The sequence below is a fragment of the Pezoporus occidentalis genome, unplaced genomic scaffold, assembly GCF_034315485.1.
Source record: "Pezoporus occidentalis ecotype Australia unplaced genomic scaffold, CSIRO_AGI_Poc_V1 ctg54, whole genome shotgun sequence".
NCBI classification, from domain to species: Eukaryota; Metazoa; Chordata; class Aves; order Psittaciformes; family Psittacidae; genus Pezoporus; species Pezoporus occidentalis.
Window position 1 is genome coordinate 3,174,895 of NW_026915877.1, and position 18,286 is coordinate 3,193,180.

At 36.9% G+C, this 18,286-nt stretch overlaps 1 protein-coding gene across 2 annotated transcripts in view; it reads left to right on the forward strand.

Moving 5' to 3' along the window:
* EPC2 (enhancer of polycomb homolog 2) overlaps positions 1 to 17,570 on the forward strand; it is a 49,524-nt gene extending 31,954 nt beyond the window's left edge. For both annotated transcript variants that reach the window (XM_062637743.1, XM_062637744.1), the window contains 8 exons: positions 961 to 1,152; positions 1,398 to 1,487; positions 3,803 to 3,948; positions 4,044 to 4,387; positions 10,670 to 10,806; positions 12,691 to 12,850; positions 14,551 to 14,884; positions 16,298 to 17,570. In XM_062637743.1, coding sequence (XP_062493727.1) covers positions 961 to 1,152; positions 1,398 to 1,487; positions 3,803 to 3,948; positions 4,044 to 4,387; positions 10,670 to 10,806; positions 12,691 to 12,850; positions 14,551 to 14,884; positions 16,298 to 16,370 — 1,476 coding nt within the window. In that variant the 3' untranslated portion in view covers positions 16,371 to 17,570. The remainder of the gene's footprint in view (positions 1 to 960; positions 1,153 to 1,397; positions 1,488 to 3,802; positions 3,949 to 4,043; positions 4,388 to 10,669; positions 10,807 to 12,690; positions 12,851 to 14,550; positions 14,885 to 16,297) is intronic.
* The last annotated feature ends 716 nt before the right edge of the window (positions 17,571 to 18,286 follow it).

Genomic DNA, 18,286 nt, shown 5'->3' on the forward strand with positions numbered 1-18,286 from the left:
GCTTACTGAGCTGAGTACAGAACAGAAAAAGGGTAAGACCTGATGTTATACTGTTAATGTGACAGGAAAAAAAAATGCACCCTACTGTGAATGAAAACATATTTTTGAGGGAATAATCTGAAATGCCAGTTATAAAATGCTTGGATGTGAGGCTGGAGTGTTGAAGACCGTCAAAAGTTTGTATTTAGCAGCCACGACACCTAGTGGGCATGGAATTGAATACAAATCCCTCGCCTTGGTTCTCGTGCAGCAGTAGTGTTACACCTTGTGTTTCTCATCTGCGATGGTGAAGCTGAGCTCCATTACTGGAGTTTCACTCAGACAGTTGTTAAGTGGTAATATGGGGTAAAGTTGAACACTTTTTCAAAACTGCACTGGCTTTTACTTGTAATTGAGAATTTTGCATGAGAAGTAATCTTCCATTTAATTTAAAAGTTTAATAGTATTTACATTCAAGTGAATGGTTTAATATTGATGGAGTTGCTTACTAGAGAGCGTTTGTGTTAGCAAAATCTGACATAGCAAAACCAAATAACATCTCAAAAGATGTACAAACTATCTGAGAAATGTGGAACAGATTAGATTGTTTCTTCTGAATGTATCTGAGTGGTTCAGAAAATTGAAAGTGCTTGCCACAGAAAACTGAGATTTTTGTAAAATAATTGGAATAGGACTTCCAATTGCAATATCCTGAGTGTACTGCAAAGCAAGAAACCTCTTCGGCAGTCATATGGCTTGAAAGCTGTTAAGTTGTGTATTAATAAAAATAACTAAAGATGATCAGAGGTAAAGTTCTAGGTTTTTTAATGTTTTGAGTGAATTTTGCATTATGTGTCTGAAATAATGTTGCAGGTACTGTTTGTTGAGAGGGTTTGGAAGCTAAGCAGTCACATCTTAAAGTAATTAACACTGCCTCTTCTCATGCCTTAATTTTTTTAATTTTTTGTTTTCAACAAACAGCATCCTCATCACTCATCTCTAAAGGAGGAGGTGTCAGATGTTGTACGTCAAAAGAAGAAGTATCTAAAGAAACCTAAAATAGAGTGTGTAGTAACTCCACAACAGCCCTCTGCTGAGCCCTTGCCTGTTATCAACAAGAGTGACATTAAACAGTATGATTTTCACAGTTCAGATGAAGATGAGTTCCCACAGGTAATATAATACTCTTACATAATCTCAGTGTACAAAAGGTAGACAGTTCAGTTTGGCCAGTCTAGCCTGAAATAGAGAATAACTCTGTTGGACAGTGGAGTTTGTTTTCAAGCTATGCTTCAGAGAAGCTTGCATACCCTTACCTATATAAGGGTAGCAGTTTATATAATATGAACTTGTATAAGAAATAAAAAACCTAAACATAAACATGGCAATTGGAAGAATGTCTTTGCTTTCTGGCCTAGGTACCCTCACCAGTATCAGAAACGGAAGAAGAAAATGATCCTGATGGACCTTGTGCTTTCAGGAGAAGAGCAGGATGCCAGTATTATGCTGTAAGACTGCTGTGGGATTAGTGTGGTGGTTTGTGTTGGGTTGGGGGTGGGGGATGGTATTTTGTTTGTTGGTGGGAGTGTTTTGGTGGTGTGGTTTTGTGGTTTTTTTTTTGTTTGTTTTTAGTTTTGTCATGGGTTTTTTGTTTTTGTTGGTTTTTTTTTTTGTTTTTATTTTAGATTGGCACAGTGCTAATGTAATAGCTCTTCTGTTCCCACATTTACCACCAGAGCTTTGATTGTTAGGTGAATCCAAAGACAGTCTTTTTTAGTCTTCATGAAGATTATTCTTGCTGTACTGTTCCTCCATGATTATCTGAAGGGATATCAAAGGCCTTCAGCCAGTGTTAAGAAGGGAGAGATTTTTTTGTGCCCCTCAGCCTTCCTAGCATGTCCGTCCTTCCCAGCTTCTAGAGTTTGTTAGATTTAGGTACTAGTTGTCCCAGTACTTGGGCCAGCTGAAAGGTCATGCCAGGGCATTGAGTAGTCTGCTGTTGAAGCAAAAGGCTTTAATCCGTTTTTTTCATATACTTAAGTAAAAATTTTCTTTTGAAATTGTTGCAAAGGGTAGATATAGTGAAAAACATCAGGCTGCCATTGCAAGAATGTGCAGAGGACAGATTTTAGATGTCCTGTCATCATCTCAGGACAGAGTCACAGAATGGTCAAGGTTGGAAGTGACTGCTAGAGTTCTAGTCCAACCTTCCTGCTGAAGCAGGGGAGCCACTGACAGTGAAGGGGTTTGTTTTTTGTTTTTACCAAGCACGTGCTTACGGGTGGGGAGCTTTAGGCTGCAGAGGACCAAGAAAGGCGACAAAATGCTATAATGATTCTGGCTTTTCTTTGCTTGCATCCCATGGGAAGTATGAAATTACATGACAGACTGATCATGTATTGTGTAACCTTTAAAGCCAGAGAAGTCACTTAATCACTGGATGGGCTGTTTCAGAAGCCCAAATATCCCCCAGAATACCAAAATTATAGCATGGGCATCTTGCAGAAGTTGTCCTGAAGTTCTTTGTGCAGGTCAGATGTGTGCAACTGTTCCTGCTTCGCATTGTCCTGGTATGTTGTCTGTGGTATTCTAGAAGCGACTAAAACTTGATCCTTCCAAGAATATGTCATTATTTTTAACTACTCCTCTTCTTTTAGAGTTGTATTAGTGGGTTATTTAAGACAGTACTTGTCTGTTTGCCTCTCATTTTTTGTGTGGCCTCTTAACTTCCTTGTTCTTTCAGTTTGGTTGGATTTCTTTTTTTTTTTTCCTGTTGATTGCTAATCTCGTAACCGTTTCTGCCTAGCTCCAGAGCGTTACCTGAGGCTTGCTTAGAATATATCCATCCCCCCCCCTTTTTTTCTTAGTTAACTCCTGTGAGTTAACTCCTTTGCAAAAGAAGTTGAGACAACTGAAAACTTGTATTTTCATTCTTTTCTGTTATTTCTCAGTTGCTGTTTAGAAGGAGGCTAACAGCCTTAATGTTAGCCTATTAGGTTTGTGTTTTTTTTTTTTTTTAACTGAAGCCATCTGAATTTTGGTTAACTCTTAACATAAATTCATTGAATCTACAGCGCTACTGGTGCTGTAGGTTTAACCTGATCACAAAGATAGTTAAAGAATATTTATTAACTTGTCATAGAAGACGTTTCAGACAGTAGACAGCATTTCTGCCTGTAAAGATTACACAGTTTTGAGTTCACAGTAATAACAAAGGTATTAATGGAGTAATAAAAATGCCCTAAGGTAAGCTGATACAGAAAATACACTGTCAGGATCCAGTAACTGAATCATAGAATAGTTAGGGTTGGAAAGGACCTTAAGATCATCTAGTTCCAACCCCTCTGCCATGGGCAGGGACACCTCACACATAGGTATTGGAACCAGGGCCATTCAGATCAGTGTCTGTTCTCCTGGACAGTGTGTGTTTTATGGCTAAAACTAAACTGCAAAATCAGGAACCCCTTTTGAAGTTACCTACACTTAGGTTGCAAGTTGTCTGAGTTGGGAATTGTTGCTTTGCTTTGTATACGTGGTGATTCAGCAGGGCCTTTGATAAATGAACGGGTCTGTTTGGTATTTTCTATTACAGTAAGTACTAAAAGTTAGTCCTCTTATAGTGTGATACTTGCACTGGAGCTGTGCGTACAGTAATCAAGTAAGGAGGATTTTCTGCTTTGTGAGTTCACTTTTTTTTTTAATTGTCCAAGTTGTTTTATATCTAAGCATATTAATTGTTGGTTCTGTAGGCATTTTCTGTACTGTAGCCTGTGCATGATAATCACTCGGTAGTGAAAATGAAAATTTCCTTTTTTCTTTACAGCCTCGTTTGGACCAAACTAATTCTTCATATGAAAACTCAGAATTGGCAGAATTGGACAAACTGAGGTTCAGGCATTGCCTTACAACCCTTACAATTCCAAGAAGATGTATAGGATTTGCAAGGAGACGAATTGGCAGGGGTGGAAGGTACAGTTACAGTATTTGTACTCTACATGCCTCTTCAGAGGACAAAAGCATTAGAGAGAGATAAACTAACATCTTTTTTCATCCTCTTTAATCAGGGTTATAATGGACCGAATATCCACAGAACATGATCCTGTCTTGAGACAGATTGACCCGGAAATGCTGAACAGTTTTTCAAGCTCTTCCCAGACGTTAGACTTTTCTTCTAACTTTTCACGGACCAATGCTTCCAATAAACATTGTGAAAACAGACTGTCCCTTTCTGAAATACTAAGCAATATCAGATCATGTCGACTGCAGTGTTTTCAGCCAAGGCTACTAAATCTACAGGACAGTGATAACGAAGAATGTACCTCAAGGAAAACAGGGCAGACTGTGAACAATAAAAGAGTCTCTGCAGCATCTGTAGCTTTATTGAACACCAGCAAGAATGGCATATCAGGTAGGCAAGGATTTGAATTCTTCTGGAACTGAAAATACTGAATTCCAGTGTTTTCACTTGTGACTGGACTGATAGTATCTTCAGGAGTGATGTGTACCTAAACCAGAGACACAAGCTAATTATTTTGTATTTCTTAGGATATACAGAAGCTTTTCACAAACAGTTCTCAGTAGAATCTTGATAAAGTGCTAGACTTAAACGTGCATTACTCAAAGGAGGGATTCTGCTCATATTTAAGAATTGCTTAAGTGTATGTGATTGATTCTTAAAGACTTTAATTGGTCTAACCTTTTCAAGGAGAAAAGAATGCTCTTTCTAAATGAAAAAGAAAAGCAGTGTGTTTTTCTTGTCAGTTTTGCCTTTTGACTTTGCCAGACCATCTGCTGAACAGGCATGAAAAAGTCTGGAAATGGCTCTTTCTGTTGGTATCTGTCATAGTAAAAATTTTGAAACTGAAGCATCCAGTGATGCATCTTCTCTGTTGATTTTTCAGAAAATCATCAGCCACTGTTTAAGCGTGATAGGAGATTGCCTTTTTGCTTCAATGTTGTCTCTTAACTCTCATAGCTAGTGCAGCATCTCTTACTGTTCAGCTTTATGATCCTATAGCTCTGGATGAGCAAGACATATAACATAAATTGTCCAAACAGTTTTACATTCAAAAAAGAAGTGTCTTGTAGTATTTTCACAAGAATGTAAAATATATGCAGTACTTCTTATCTTTGTTAGCGATTTTGGGTATAGAAGCTCTAAACCTGGAATAAAAGCCACCAAAAGAAAAAAACTGCATTAAGCTTATATTAGCAGCTTTTGCATCACTTGCTTCATGTACTATAAATTGTGATTGCTTAAGTTTTAACATTGTCACTTCTTTGTCATCATAAAAGAATGTACAGTTCTTTAAAAGGCTGAACAATTGGACATATGCCAAGAAAGGTATTACCAAGGATAAGAAGCATTTGAGTATTTTCCTACTCTGTGTGTATACAGGACTAAGTATTGTAAAACAGGATAATTGGGTAATAGGCTGATTATGAATCCCATAATTACCTTTATACGGATGTGGAGCAGTTTGTCTCTTTTAAAGTCAGTTGCAGAATTGGGTATTTAATTTTCAATAACATACCTTTAGAACTCATGTGTTAAATTTCTTGAAGACAAAAGCAGATTTCTCTATGTTACGGTTTTAAAAGACTGAGCATTAGCTTATCAAGTAACAGCAGTGTAGTACTGACACAGTGGAGTAAATACTCAGTGCTTAATAGTTTTATAACTCTTCAGTATAGTCACTGTAAATTTATATTGTTCTCTCATGAAAAGATCTGCACAAGAGTATTTTTCCGCTGTAAGAAGCAAACAGGCATAATGTGCTGTGGTCATGTTTTGTATATTTTTTTTTTCTGTAAGGAACTTGAAGGTCTGGAGAGTTGCACGTGTAGCTGAAGGGGCAGTTTTGTGTGATGGGATTATTGATAAGCATCAAGAGATTTCTTGTTAAAGCAATTGCAGAAAATAGGAATGCTGTTTGTCACAGTTAAGGATGTGAAACGTGGACTGTAAGCTGTAAAGAACGATGGAGAATTTGCTGGTAGCTCTTTATATAACAAGAGCAAGTAAGATTTCCATTTGCATGAGTAAATTGTGATGACACCAAGGTAAGGAAAGGTCTTAAAAAGACACAGGTGAAGTCGATTAGATTTTTTTTTCTGTAAAATTTTTTGTAATTATCATGTCAGTTACTTATGGGATTATCCAGATGACAAACTTCTGAGACTTTGAATTCTGCTGCAGTGAGATTTTTGTGTTTCTCTGAGGGTGGAGTCTGCCTTAAAAAACTTGGAGAATATTTTGGGATGGAAGCTGGATATATCTGATTTTAATAGTATAATAGTGTGTGAAAAAAATAAATGAAAGAAAAAGGTTGGTTTTTTTTCTAAATACCCAAACCTGGCTTTAGTGTAAATGAAGACTGCAGCAGCAGCAAAGAATTCAGTAGCTGTAGGAAAGATGGCACACCATAAAAAGACAAAAATGAGAACAGCATTTAAAGAAAACAAAAATGAAAACAGCATTTAAGCAGTGTCTTCAGGGAAGGGGTGGCCTGTGTTTTGGCAGGGAACTGTGTATACATAAGAAAGTAAGCCCTTCGTGATTCAGGTTAATGCCATCAGCAGGAATTAAACCTGAATTGTTGGTGCTACATGTCAAATTAATGATAGATCTGACACGTCTACAGTGGACTAACACTCGTGCCCCAGGGTTTTGCGCTATTAGGGAAAGAGAAAGAATAGAGTAAAATGCATTTTAATGATGGAGGAACTATAGAGAAATATCTAAAAAAAAAAAATGCCTCAAAACAAGTGACAGATCTTAGACCCTTTGTGAAGGAATAGTAATTAGCTTCTGTTACATCATTCTAGAAATCATCTGAAGAATACATTCAGATGAGAACAGAGATAACTCAGTAGTTGAAGTATGTTACACAGGGAAATAAGTGGTTATGGAAGATCTTTTTCTTTACAAACTCAACAAAACAGATCCTGTAATTCTGCTAAAGGATGAGATACAGTAGACAGCAGAGTTCTTAACCAAATAACTGAGACAGCAAGAGACACTGCTGTTAGATTTTCTTGTTAGTAAATATTGAGTAAACGTTAAAAGGGCTGGTCCAAGGCTGGCTGTACATTAAATTGAGCCACAGGTACTATCACTGCATTTATTAATGTAATTCTGTTTGCAAGGTGATTGTTGAAATCAGTTGACTTTATAGCATAAAGCTGCTTCTAGAGGAAATAATGACAGTAGTGATGCTGATTGCTTTTGTTTTTTCTTTTAGTTCAGAGAAGTCTTGGAGTTGCTTGCTTTGTTTTTTGGTGCACTAGAATATTTAAACTTACCTCTGATTTATATTTTTTGCTTCTATTAAAAAGTAGCTATTTCTCTGGTATTTCCTCAAATGCTGGACATTGTACAGAGAGACTGATTTTAAAAATGTGTGACTAGTCTTGTCTTGAAAGTGCCTAATGAGTGCATGAATAAAGAACCACTGTTTCAAGCTAAATTATACTCTTGCTCATGTTATAAGAACTGCAAGTGGGAAGACTGAACTTGAGGAACATTTAAGAGACAAGGTCACTGAAACAGTTGAATCCCTCTGATCAGTTGTGTAAACTTTTTGTAATCTTACACACTCTATCTGGAAAAGTAAATTTATGTTTTTGCCAGAGATCCCTCCAGGTGAATTCTGTTTAATCTAAAATGAGATGAGCTGATACAACTGATCATCAGGAGAGACTGAGGAAGGAGGATACCAGGAATTTGTAGAAGGTACTATTTATGACAGCTGAGTAAGACTTAAGCTGCCTGCTGAATTCCTGTAGTGCAACTCAGCTGATTTTTGGGTCTGAAGTAAGAAGTAGTCTTTACACAAAATCTTCAGCAGTTTTCAGTCTAGTCAGGACATTGTATTTGGCTTTCAGTCCACTTCAGCTGCCAGTTCCAATGACTTGCTCAAATAGTTACCTGTTCAGTTACCATGTCCCTAGCTACAAAAGACAACTGCAGATGATGGCACTCTTAGTTGAAGAATTCTGCTTATGGAACAAGCTTTTGCCTTTTGGAGGCTATTTTTTCCAGAATTGTGTATCATGTAGAAGTAATTAATGAAATACCCCTTTTGGGGCAGCCTGAAGGATGATCTCTGATTAAAACCTTCAGATTCTAAGATAAGTGACATAATATTCCAAATCAAAGCTGTCAAGGAGAGGGGCCTGCAAGACTTGATTTCACATTGGTGTTCAGTTTTGATTTGTTTCTTTGGTTTTGTTTGGGTGTTTTCTGGGAGGTATTTTTTTTTTTTGGTGAGGGTTTTTTTTTGTGTATGTGTGTGGTGGGTTTTTTGTTGTTTTTTTTGTTGTTGTTGTTGGGTTTGGTTTTTTTTTTTTTATCCTGTTGTAGTATTTCAGTTAAGTCAGGCTAGATAAAACAGAAAATCCTGATACTGAGCAGTGGAAGCTAAAATTCTGGTGAATAGAACCTTTTGTAAGAAGTATAGAACACTTGAACTTAACTATGACCTTAAAGGCTACTGTGGGACATAGTAGAAGCTATCTGTTCCTTTTTCCTGTAGGGACCTGTCAGTTGTTTAATTTGGCAGAAGCAAATGATACTAAAAGTGCTGATGAACATCTGCTGTTTAACAAGGCTAACAGCTGAGTTCAGCCTGATCACTGAATAAATACCTGGTAATAGGCAGCGAACTGAGTGGAATTTAAACATGTACAAGCAGAGTAGGAGATAATTACATCACTAGGGTAGTCTTCCCTGTACCTTGTAATGGTGTTTCATGAGTTTGTGGTCTGTGTCAAATGGCGAAAGAAGGGACATTGAAAACACAGAGTTGATACATAGGCTAAATTGGATGATCCTCTGAAGTAGAGACAGCTTTTTATATTGTCTTTACAGTCCACAGAAGAATGCAGCTTTGAATCTAGATGAATACCCTGTACAATTCTATGATTCTATTGCAGATAAATAATAGTTACTGTAGTTACTTACGGCTAAATGCAGTTCAGGTATTTCTTTGTGCTGTATAAGCTTGTTCTAAAACATACTTCTTTTTATAAAACAAAAGACATATTCTGGAATTTACTATCTCAGAACTTAAAAATAGACATATATATGTAATGTTCCATAATGCTGTTCTTGGCTCTGTTGCCTTTAGTAACACAACATGTTTTGGGAGACTGTTTTGAGGGAACTTAGCAGTTTTATCTGACTGAATTTTGAGTTAATGCTTTGTCGCAATAGGTAAGAATCTTTAAGGACAACAAAGTAAAGCTAAATGTGAAATAAACTTGATTTTAGAATATGCTGGAAATGACAGTATCCCTAGAATCTAATAACAGTAACTGTGTAAGTCAAGCCAGCTGGGGTTAAACCATGACAAAGTCATATTTTTAAGTGCCCTCCTCATGTTGCTGAAACCTGTTTTAATAATGTAGAAGTAGAGAACAAGTTTTAGTACTAGTTTCTAAACAGTCATAATCTTAATTCTGGTATTTATTCAGTATGGAATCTCAGGACAGTCACAGGTGTTACAACTAGTAAATGAAAGAGAGAACCCTGAAAGATACTGTATTGCAAAATACACTTTGTATTTTAATGTTAGCTGAATATCTCTTGATAATATGATATTCCTGCAATATCCAGGTGTTTGAGATGAATGACAACTCGGTATTTGGAAAATATCATTCAGAATAAATGGGTGAAATGCAGTTAATGAGAACCTTTGAAAAGTGAGTTCTCTTCCTTTTAGGAGAACTTAGTTCTTAGGTTAGCATCAACTGCACAAAACTCAGGGTTTTATCATGAAACATTTGACAGTATTTACAGTTTATCAAGTGTTCAGTTCTTTGAGGAGAGAATATTGAGAATAGCTTTTCTGACTTAACCATTCCTTTCACTTGTTGCAAGTATGATGCTGCTGGGGTTGCATTAACCTGGTTCTCCTAAGTAAACAAGCTTATTAGGTCACTCCATATAAAAAAAAAAGGGCAGAGAAAATCCTGTTCAGGTAAAAATTAAGCATTTCCTTCAGGAGGAAAACATGTGAAATAGGAAGGTCAAACTGGATTTGCTAAACAAACAAGAGCTTTGATATTTCCAAACATTTACTGAAGGTTAGACCTGGAGGTTAGCTTTGTTATTGTATATTAGTTTATAGCCCTCTCAGGAGGGTTGGTATGGAAATGTATACAGACTATTTAAATGTATAAATTTGGTTGTGCCATTGAAGCAGGTGTTCCCCAATGCCAGGTGTATGGTTACTTTATAGAGCCCATTCTGATGTCGGAGAACAGGACAATAATAGGACTGTAGGAAGGGGAGTTGTACAGCAATAAATTCCCAGCTCAGCCCAGTGTACTTCTTCCTCAGCTAAGGTTTCTAGGACATGCTTGTTTTCTGAAAGCCAGGATAAAAATTTCTTTAAAATTTTGCCTAAAGCAAATGGAGAGAAAACCACCAAAGCCAGAAACTGCTTAAAAGCAATGAAAGCTATGAATTCTTTTGTTATAAATTGATTCAATGCTAAAAGAACACAACAAACAAATTAGCTTGACCTCTTCTTTATGTAAGAATATCTGAAGATCTTTGCAAGCATCTAACACAGTGTGTGTTATTGTCAAGCACTTGTTATCCAACATGGATGCAGTCTCGCATTTTAGATGTATTTGCTTTGTGCAGGCCTGTTTAACACTGATTTCGCTTTCTTTTCTGTAGTAACAGGGGGTATCACAGAGGAACAATTTCAGACACATCAACAGCAATTAGTTCAAATGCAGAGGCAACAACTTGCTCAGCTTCAGCAGAAACAGCAATCTCAGCATTCCTCACAACAGACACATCCAAAAGCACAGGTAATGCACCTTGAATAGTGTCACACGCTAATATCTTCTTTTTTGCTGTCTTTTTCATCTCTCCTACAAGCTAAATATACCATCTCAGTAAATTTTGGAATGAATGTTAGAAGGCTTTGAGTCAAGGTGCTTTTCCAGTTTGCCCAGAAGGCAGCTTATATTGTAGCTAGTGAAAATACCTTGCTTTCACTTTTTGATTTGGAATGAGATATTTTACATTTCACCATCAAAACCTGTTTTGTTGTTTTTTTTTAAGTTATATATCATGGCAGTGTTATTAAAAGTTGAGTAAGAGACTTCATATTTTAATGTGTTAGTGGTGTCCACAGAGTCAGTCAGTGTAGAAATAGTGCTATTTCTGCAGTTTCTACTATTTTCACTAATTTAGTCCTCCTTTGTGTAAGTGCTCCAAAGAGACTTTTTTACTAAAGCTACTTCATGAGGTAATGTATTCTGTTACAAACAGATGTTGAGTACTAAAAATTGGTAGCTTATGAGAGGAAAAATGGAGTTTTGCTTATTTAGTTGGATTCCTTCCCCTCCCCACTGCCAGTGTTACTACTTCTGTCTTCTAAAAGAATCACATTTTTTCCTCTGTAGTGCCTTGCAAGGGAAGAAGATCTCTTTTTCTGTCAAACTTAGTTTTCTATTAGTTTCTTACTAAGAAAATATAAAAGCTGTTGCTCTTGTCTGTTAATAGGAAAGCTTATTTTGAGCATACTGTATCTAATTGCCAGTCCTGTTTGTCCTTCCCCTCAGTGTTTTCTACTTTGATTAACTGGGGATTCTGTATTGGCAGTTGCTCATTACAGTTTTTGTAAGTATAAAGACACTATACCAGAACATTTAAACAAAAGGAATTAATTCTGGATTTTTAAGACACTTTGTCTGTGCAGAGTCATTTGCATAGTTAATAGAAATTCAGATTCAGATTGTTTCAGCCATTGCAGAGCATCTTCCCAGTACTTACCATTATTTTAGAGAAACTGGACTAATAGGAGATGTGGTGGCAGTTATGCTGTGATACAAGTTACTCTGTGAGAATGAATGTAACATAAATATTGAAAATTCTTTAGACTTGCAGTTGTATTTGCTGCCTAGAGACAGAAGAGAGAAGGAAACTTAAGACTTGGTAATTTTCGTAGAGGAGGCATGGCAAACACAGACTCCTAGAATGGTTTGGGTTGAAAGGGACCTTCAAGTTCATCTAATTCCAACCTCCCTGCCACGGGCAGGTACACCTTCCACTAGACCATGTTGCTCAAAGCCCTGTCCAACTCGGCCTTTAACATTTCCAGGGATGGGGCAGCCACAGCCTCCCTGGGCAGCCTGTGCTAGTACCTCACCACCCTCACAGGGAAGAACTTCTTCCATAAATCTAATCTAAATCTTCTCTCTCTTAATTTAAAGCCATCCCCGCCTTGTCCTGTCTCACTTGTAAAAAGTCCCTCTCCAGCTTTCTTGTCAACCCATTTAGGTTCTGGAAGCTCTGAGGTCTCCTCAGAGCCTTCTCTTCTCCAGGCTGAGCAACACATTACAAAAGTGATCTGTCATGCCAAGAGCTGCATTTGCCATTGACTGGCTGAATCAGGCTGGACTTACTCAGCATTCATTTGGACACTAATTTTCAACTTCTCATCAGACTTGTGATATGGAAATATTTAACGTTACCGTGAATTACAGAATCACAGACTGGTTTGCGTTGAAAGGAACCTTAAAGGTTCTAACACCCTGCCATGGGGTTACATTTAGAAGATGACACTAGATTACGTGTAGAAGATTTATTTATTTATTAGCTCCTAATTGTGCACTATAGCAATCCTAACAGAGTGTTTAATTTTTTTTTTGGATAATTATAATGAAATATTTTTTTAATTCCCACAGAGCTCCAGCACCTCTGACTGTATGTCAAAAACACTTGATTCAGCCAGTGCCCACTTTGCTGCATCTGCAGTGGTTAGTGCACCTGCTCCTGGTCGCAGTGAGGTAACGAAGGAACAAAACACCAGCCACAACAATATTAATGGTGTTGTCCAGCCTTCAGGTGATGATTTCTTAAAACTCATGGTCTATTGTGAGATAAGAATGTGTCAAGTGATCTTATTTCTGATTTCTAAAATACTATTTAATAAAATAATCAGCTATATTAATCGTGACACTTTTAAATGCTGTTGTGCAGTGGCATATAGGTTAGTGTGGCAATAAACCTACCAAATGCTCTTTTACATTGGAAGAGCATTGTTTCTGTCTTATTTTGTAGTTTATCTTTTAATAATCTGTTATTATCAAAAGTGTGACAGTATCTTAAAGAATGTATGAGTGTGTAATTAAAAAAATCAATTGCTTAAAACATTAAGTACTTTAAGAAGGAAATAGAAAAGTTGCTACTTTATTTGGTCATTATCTCGCTTGTGTATTCAGACAAAACATACTAATCAACTACTACTGTCAACTGTCTTAAAATTACTGTAAGTTTCAGGTTTCATTGCATTTAGGATTCCTCCCAAGTTCAGGCAGAAGTGTAGATGTTGGTGTTCACTGCCTCCCCCGCCTCTTTCTGAACCTCCATTACCAGAAGGCAGTAATGCTAGTCACGCTGCTGCCACAGCCATGTTGCTGAGACGCAAATGTTATTTGGCATTTGACTGCCATAAAAAATAAATGGCTTTTAGAGAAATTTGTTGTTTTAACAGCTAATGGTGTAATTAGCTTTACAGACCTTCTGTCAGGCTGGGTTAATGATAATATGAAATGAATAGAGGGTAAAAAACCCACAACTGAATAAAATCAATACACTGGAAGAGTTCCAGGAAAGAAAAAGACATCTGTGTATAATTCTGTAAGATCATATCTGAGAGGATAATACTTTGAGGGGTGTAAGAAGAGGTATGTAGTAATGTGCTGTGCAGATACATGGTACACAGCTTTATGATTGTTGAAAACCATTGCAAATATTTTACAAATGAAAGTAGACTTCTGTTACTGTTCTAAAGCTGTAAATGACGATGTAAAGTAGCTATTCCTATTTAGGGATAGGAAGACTTGCAAATGAGGAAATGTTAGCTGAAAGAAGATTCTTCTTTTTCAGGAATGAGAATCTAGGGAAAATGTATGTAGTTTCCCTATAATGAAAATCAGAACCGTGACTAGCTAGAATAGCAAGGTGCAATTTGAGAACCTCTGGTTTGAATATATGCTGTGAAACCTGAGGTTTCTCACAGCTCAGGAGTGCAAACGGGCACTACAGCATAATCTAAAGGAGTCTACTTTGCCTAGTCTTAGACCCCTACTTTTGCTGACTTGAGAGAGACTGGTCCCCCCCTGAACCTCTTCATATTGCCAGCAGGACAAGGTAGGAGGTGAGGGGGTCATTCAAAACATCAGAATTTGGCTTCACTGTCAGTCTCTGAGGTTGCCTGACTAAGGTATTCCCCATTCACCTTACTTTTATGGGGCATGCTGCCCCTTTATGATTCCTGGAAAGAGGTGTACAAAGTTGAGCAATATAAAGGTTCTTTGTAATACAGTGACTTCTTCACTTGCTGATGTTCTTGTGAAAAATAGTATTTCTAGTGTTAACTAGAAATATTTCTGAAGTTTTACATTTTCTGTATCTTCAAAAAACAGATTCTTGCACAATTCCAGTGGCATATATACTTAAAGCATATAATCCTTGAGGTTAATGTTTGGCTTAGAATCTGACAAATGGCATATTTGTAATTAACACTGTTTGTTTCATAACAGGAACTTCTAGAACGTTGTACTCCACCAACATGGCTTTATCATCCAGCCCAGGGATTTCAGCTGTACAGCTTGTAAGGACAGTTGGCCACACCACCACAAACCACTTAATTCCAGCATTGTGCACAAGCAGCCCTCAAACACTTCCCATGAACAATTCTTGCCTGACAAACGCAGTGCACCTCAACAATGTCAGTGTTGTTTCTCCAGTCAATGTGCATATCAATACAAGGACTTCAGCACCATCGCCAACAGCCTTAAAACTTGCCACAGTTGCTGCCAGTATAGACAGAGTGCCAAAGGTAACTCCTAGCAGTGCCATCAGCAGTATAGCACGGTAAGTGTTTGGCAGACTGGAGCAGTTGTAAGTTACATTTGTGCTGTGTAAATGTCTCCAAGGATGTCTCTGCAGTGCAGCACCAAGAGGAATTGTTTACACCTCTGAGAGATTCCTCAGTATAGCTTCAACCTCAAAAACATCCACCTGCTGGTATCGTCATTGTAGCTGTGACAAACCACAAGAGAATTTTGCAGATAAACACCCAAATAATTTGCACTGATTTTAGGTACCAGTAGTTTTGGTGAACTTCCACTGCATTTAAAATGGCTTCATTTTTAACAGTTTCCATTTGTCCCTTCGCATGCAGCACTTTCAGGTAGTGTCTGTTAAGCTCTATGTGTGTTCTCTTTGTAACTGTGTATCCATATTGTAAGGTGCAGCTGACATGCACCTACTTTATACATACATGTGGGTATATGGGTTACATAATTAAGTAAACAGTAAACCACGTATGTGCCAGCCTACGTCTTATGCATATAGATAGATATTTATTCTCATTGAACAGCAGCACTGTTATTTCAGAATGCTTAGAGGGTATTTCACAGGAGTGGCAGGAGCCTGCAGTTGGCTAAGTTTTTTCTGAAAACTACAATGTTGGGGCTTTGTTTTCAGTCTGTGCTGGATTGTACGATGGGTTTTTTCAAAACGTCACATTTGTTTATGAATAAGAAAAGAGAAAATCAGATATTAGCGAATGTGGTTTCCTGACTACTTCATAATGCGTCTGGAGAGGTTAAAAAGAGCTTTTTGAGATGCAAAATTGAAGGTATAATTTAGTTGCTGCATATATCAAGATAAAGGTATTTTTTAAACTAACAGTTGTGCCTTAAAGCATACTTGTATATCATTAATGTGTTTAATTTTTATTTCCCCCTAGTCAGAGGGGTATTTCGAGTCATGGCGGCAAATGTCATGAAAAATACCACCTTAGCCAAATAAGTTTTAAGCTCCTCTACAGAGAATGATAATAAATTGGAAAAACATTTAAGATTTCGTGCAGTTAGTACTAAAGCAGAATTTAGCAGAATTTAGTGTGTGGGGAGGAAATTTATGTCAGAACAATGCTTTGCTCACTGACAGAATAACTGGTATTGAGTCATCATGGTATATCTTGAGTTTGCTCCTTCAGGAAACTTTTTAGTACTCCTGTCTATAATTTAGGATGGTAATTCACAGTTAAATGCAATAATCTTGCAGAGGGTCTGCACTGTCAGTGGAGTAAAAGTTAATGTAGTTCTTACATGCCAGTATTTAGTTTTAAATTATCTGTTCCTAGAGTTTGTGTTAAGGCTTCTCCCTGATCCAGGTAACAGCTGTCTAAAAACAGATCGCACCTGTCAAATTATTAAAACTTGCTTAAGGAAACCCTTGTGTTCTATATGTAACTATTAAATATTTCTTTTATTGCAGAGAGAACCATGAACCAGAACGACTGGGTCTAAATGGCATTGCAGAGACAACAGTAGCCATGGAAGTGACATAACCTCAAACCAGGGTCACAGCCTGGGCTCACGGTGTAGTCATTTATATTCCAACTGAATGCAAAACACAGTGCTCTGTGGATCACAGAGAATTAAATGGACCTAAATGGACTATCAGTATATCGTGTATTAAGTCGATATATAATGTAAATTTTGTAAAATTGGGAAAATCACTACCTTGTAAAATAGTTTATTTGTATCATCAATATTATTTCTGTTACTTGAATAGTAGATATTCATCATCATGCTTTTGCACTTGAATTTGCAACTGAATGGATTAAAAAATAATTCTTTAATGGGATCATGAGCATGAAATGGGATCCTGCATCACTTGTTTTAACTATTTATTTTGCCATGTTTACATTTTGTATCTTGTACAAATAAATCCAACTTTGTGTCTAAAAAAAAGTTAAAGATTCATAGCTAGGAAACAAAATTCTTGTAATTTTTTTCTAAAGAAAATGTAAAGTTTTCACTTGGTTCATTTTGTTTCACAATTTGACTAGATGGACTTTTTGGTAAATACTCTAGTGGCATTTCACTGTCAAATATGAAGTTCAAGGCAAAATAGTATTTTCTATTACTGTGCAGGGGAAAGGGATGGATCGATACATGCAAATTTAACGTAGTAACTCACTTTTCCATATATTTTGAATGTATATTTCTATTTATAATACCAGTTTATAAAAAATAATTACACAGGAAAAAAAACTGACTAGGAAAATTATGCATCTAGCACATGTAAAATTGTGCAGATACAAGAAAATTTTCAACTGATTACATTTTATCTGAAGACTGCATATTTTAACCGGCTTTAAAACTGTAACACACCACATAAAGGATATTTTACCAGGTATGTATTGCATTATATATCATTGCAATAATTAATTATTGGATGTCTAGATATCGAGCCATCCCAGGTGGTGGGGGGGAGGGAGGGTTGTGGCAAGATTGTCTTTTCAATTTTGGAGAGTTTTCCTGTGGCTACAAGGCAAGTAACGGGTTGGAAAAAGTCTGACTTGTAAGCGTTGGACACCTTCGTAGTGTAGTGTTTTAGTGACTTTTTTTATACGGTTCTTGTAAATTAGATACGTGTAGTGGTGTTTCAGAATGTTTGTTTATGCACTAGTTCAGACAACTTTCCCTGTTACTTGTTCTTGATAAGTGAAAACTGCAGGGAAATAAAAATACATATCAAAACATGGGCATGTTGCATATGTGTTTATTTCACAATGTGCAAGCAACTGCAGTGAATTTTGGAGGCTGTTCATGGCCTTCTGATGATTTTGATCAAAGCTTGTGCACATTTCTTCCCCAAAGTTGCAGTTTATATGATTGTTACCTGTGCTTACAGTATACAACAGGCGAGGAATGGTCCAGTAGTTGGGAAGTGAGACCTGTGAAAAATCAGGATCAGACAGTTTCTTGTTCTGCCACAGAAACTTCTGGTATTATTTTGGGCAGATCATTTGAATTTTCTGTTGTTTGGGTCTCCACCTGTAATTTGGATAATGTTTCTGCATTTCTTAAAATCAAAGAATCACTGAGGTTAGAAGAAACATCATGACATTGTCTAGCCAAGCACCCTAAAGAAGGTCAACGAATGATTTGCACATCTGTCATGCAGGCAGTGTATTTTTCCTCCTGGCTTTTTATATAATGAGTTATATTTAATCTGAGCTGTCCTTAAACACGTTTTGTCTTACGTTCTGTAAGTTAAAAGTTCTGACAGTTAAAAACTTATAGAATTTTAAATACTGGGAGCTTGTCAGAAACTTGGATGTCTAAAATTAACTACTTTTTGCTTATCTGATGCTTTCTAGTCAGTATGATGTCTGCAAGGAGAGCTAATGATAGATTATATTTGTAAAGAACAGTCAAAGGAACCTGTGACGTACCAGTCCGACTCCCCTAGAAA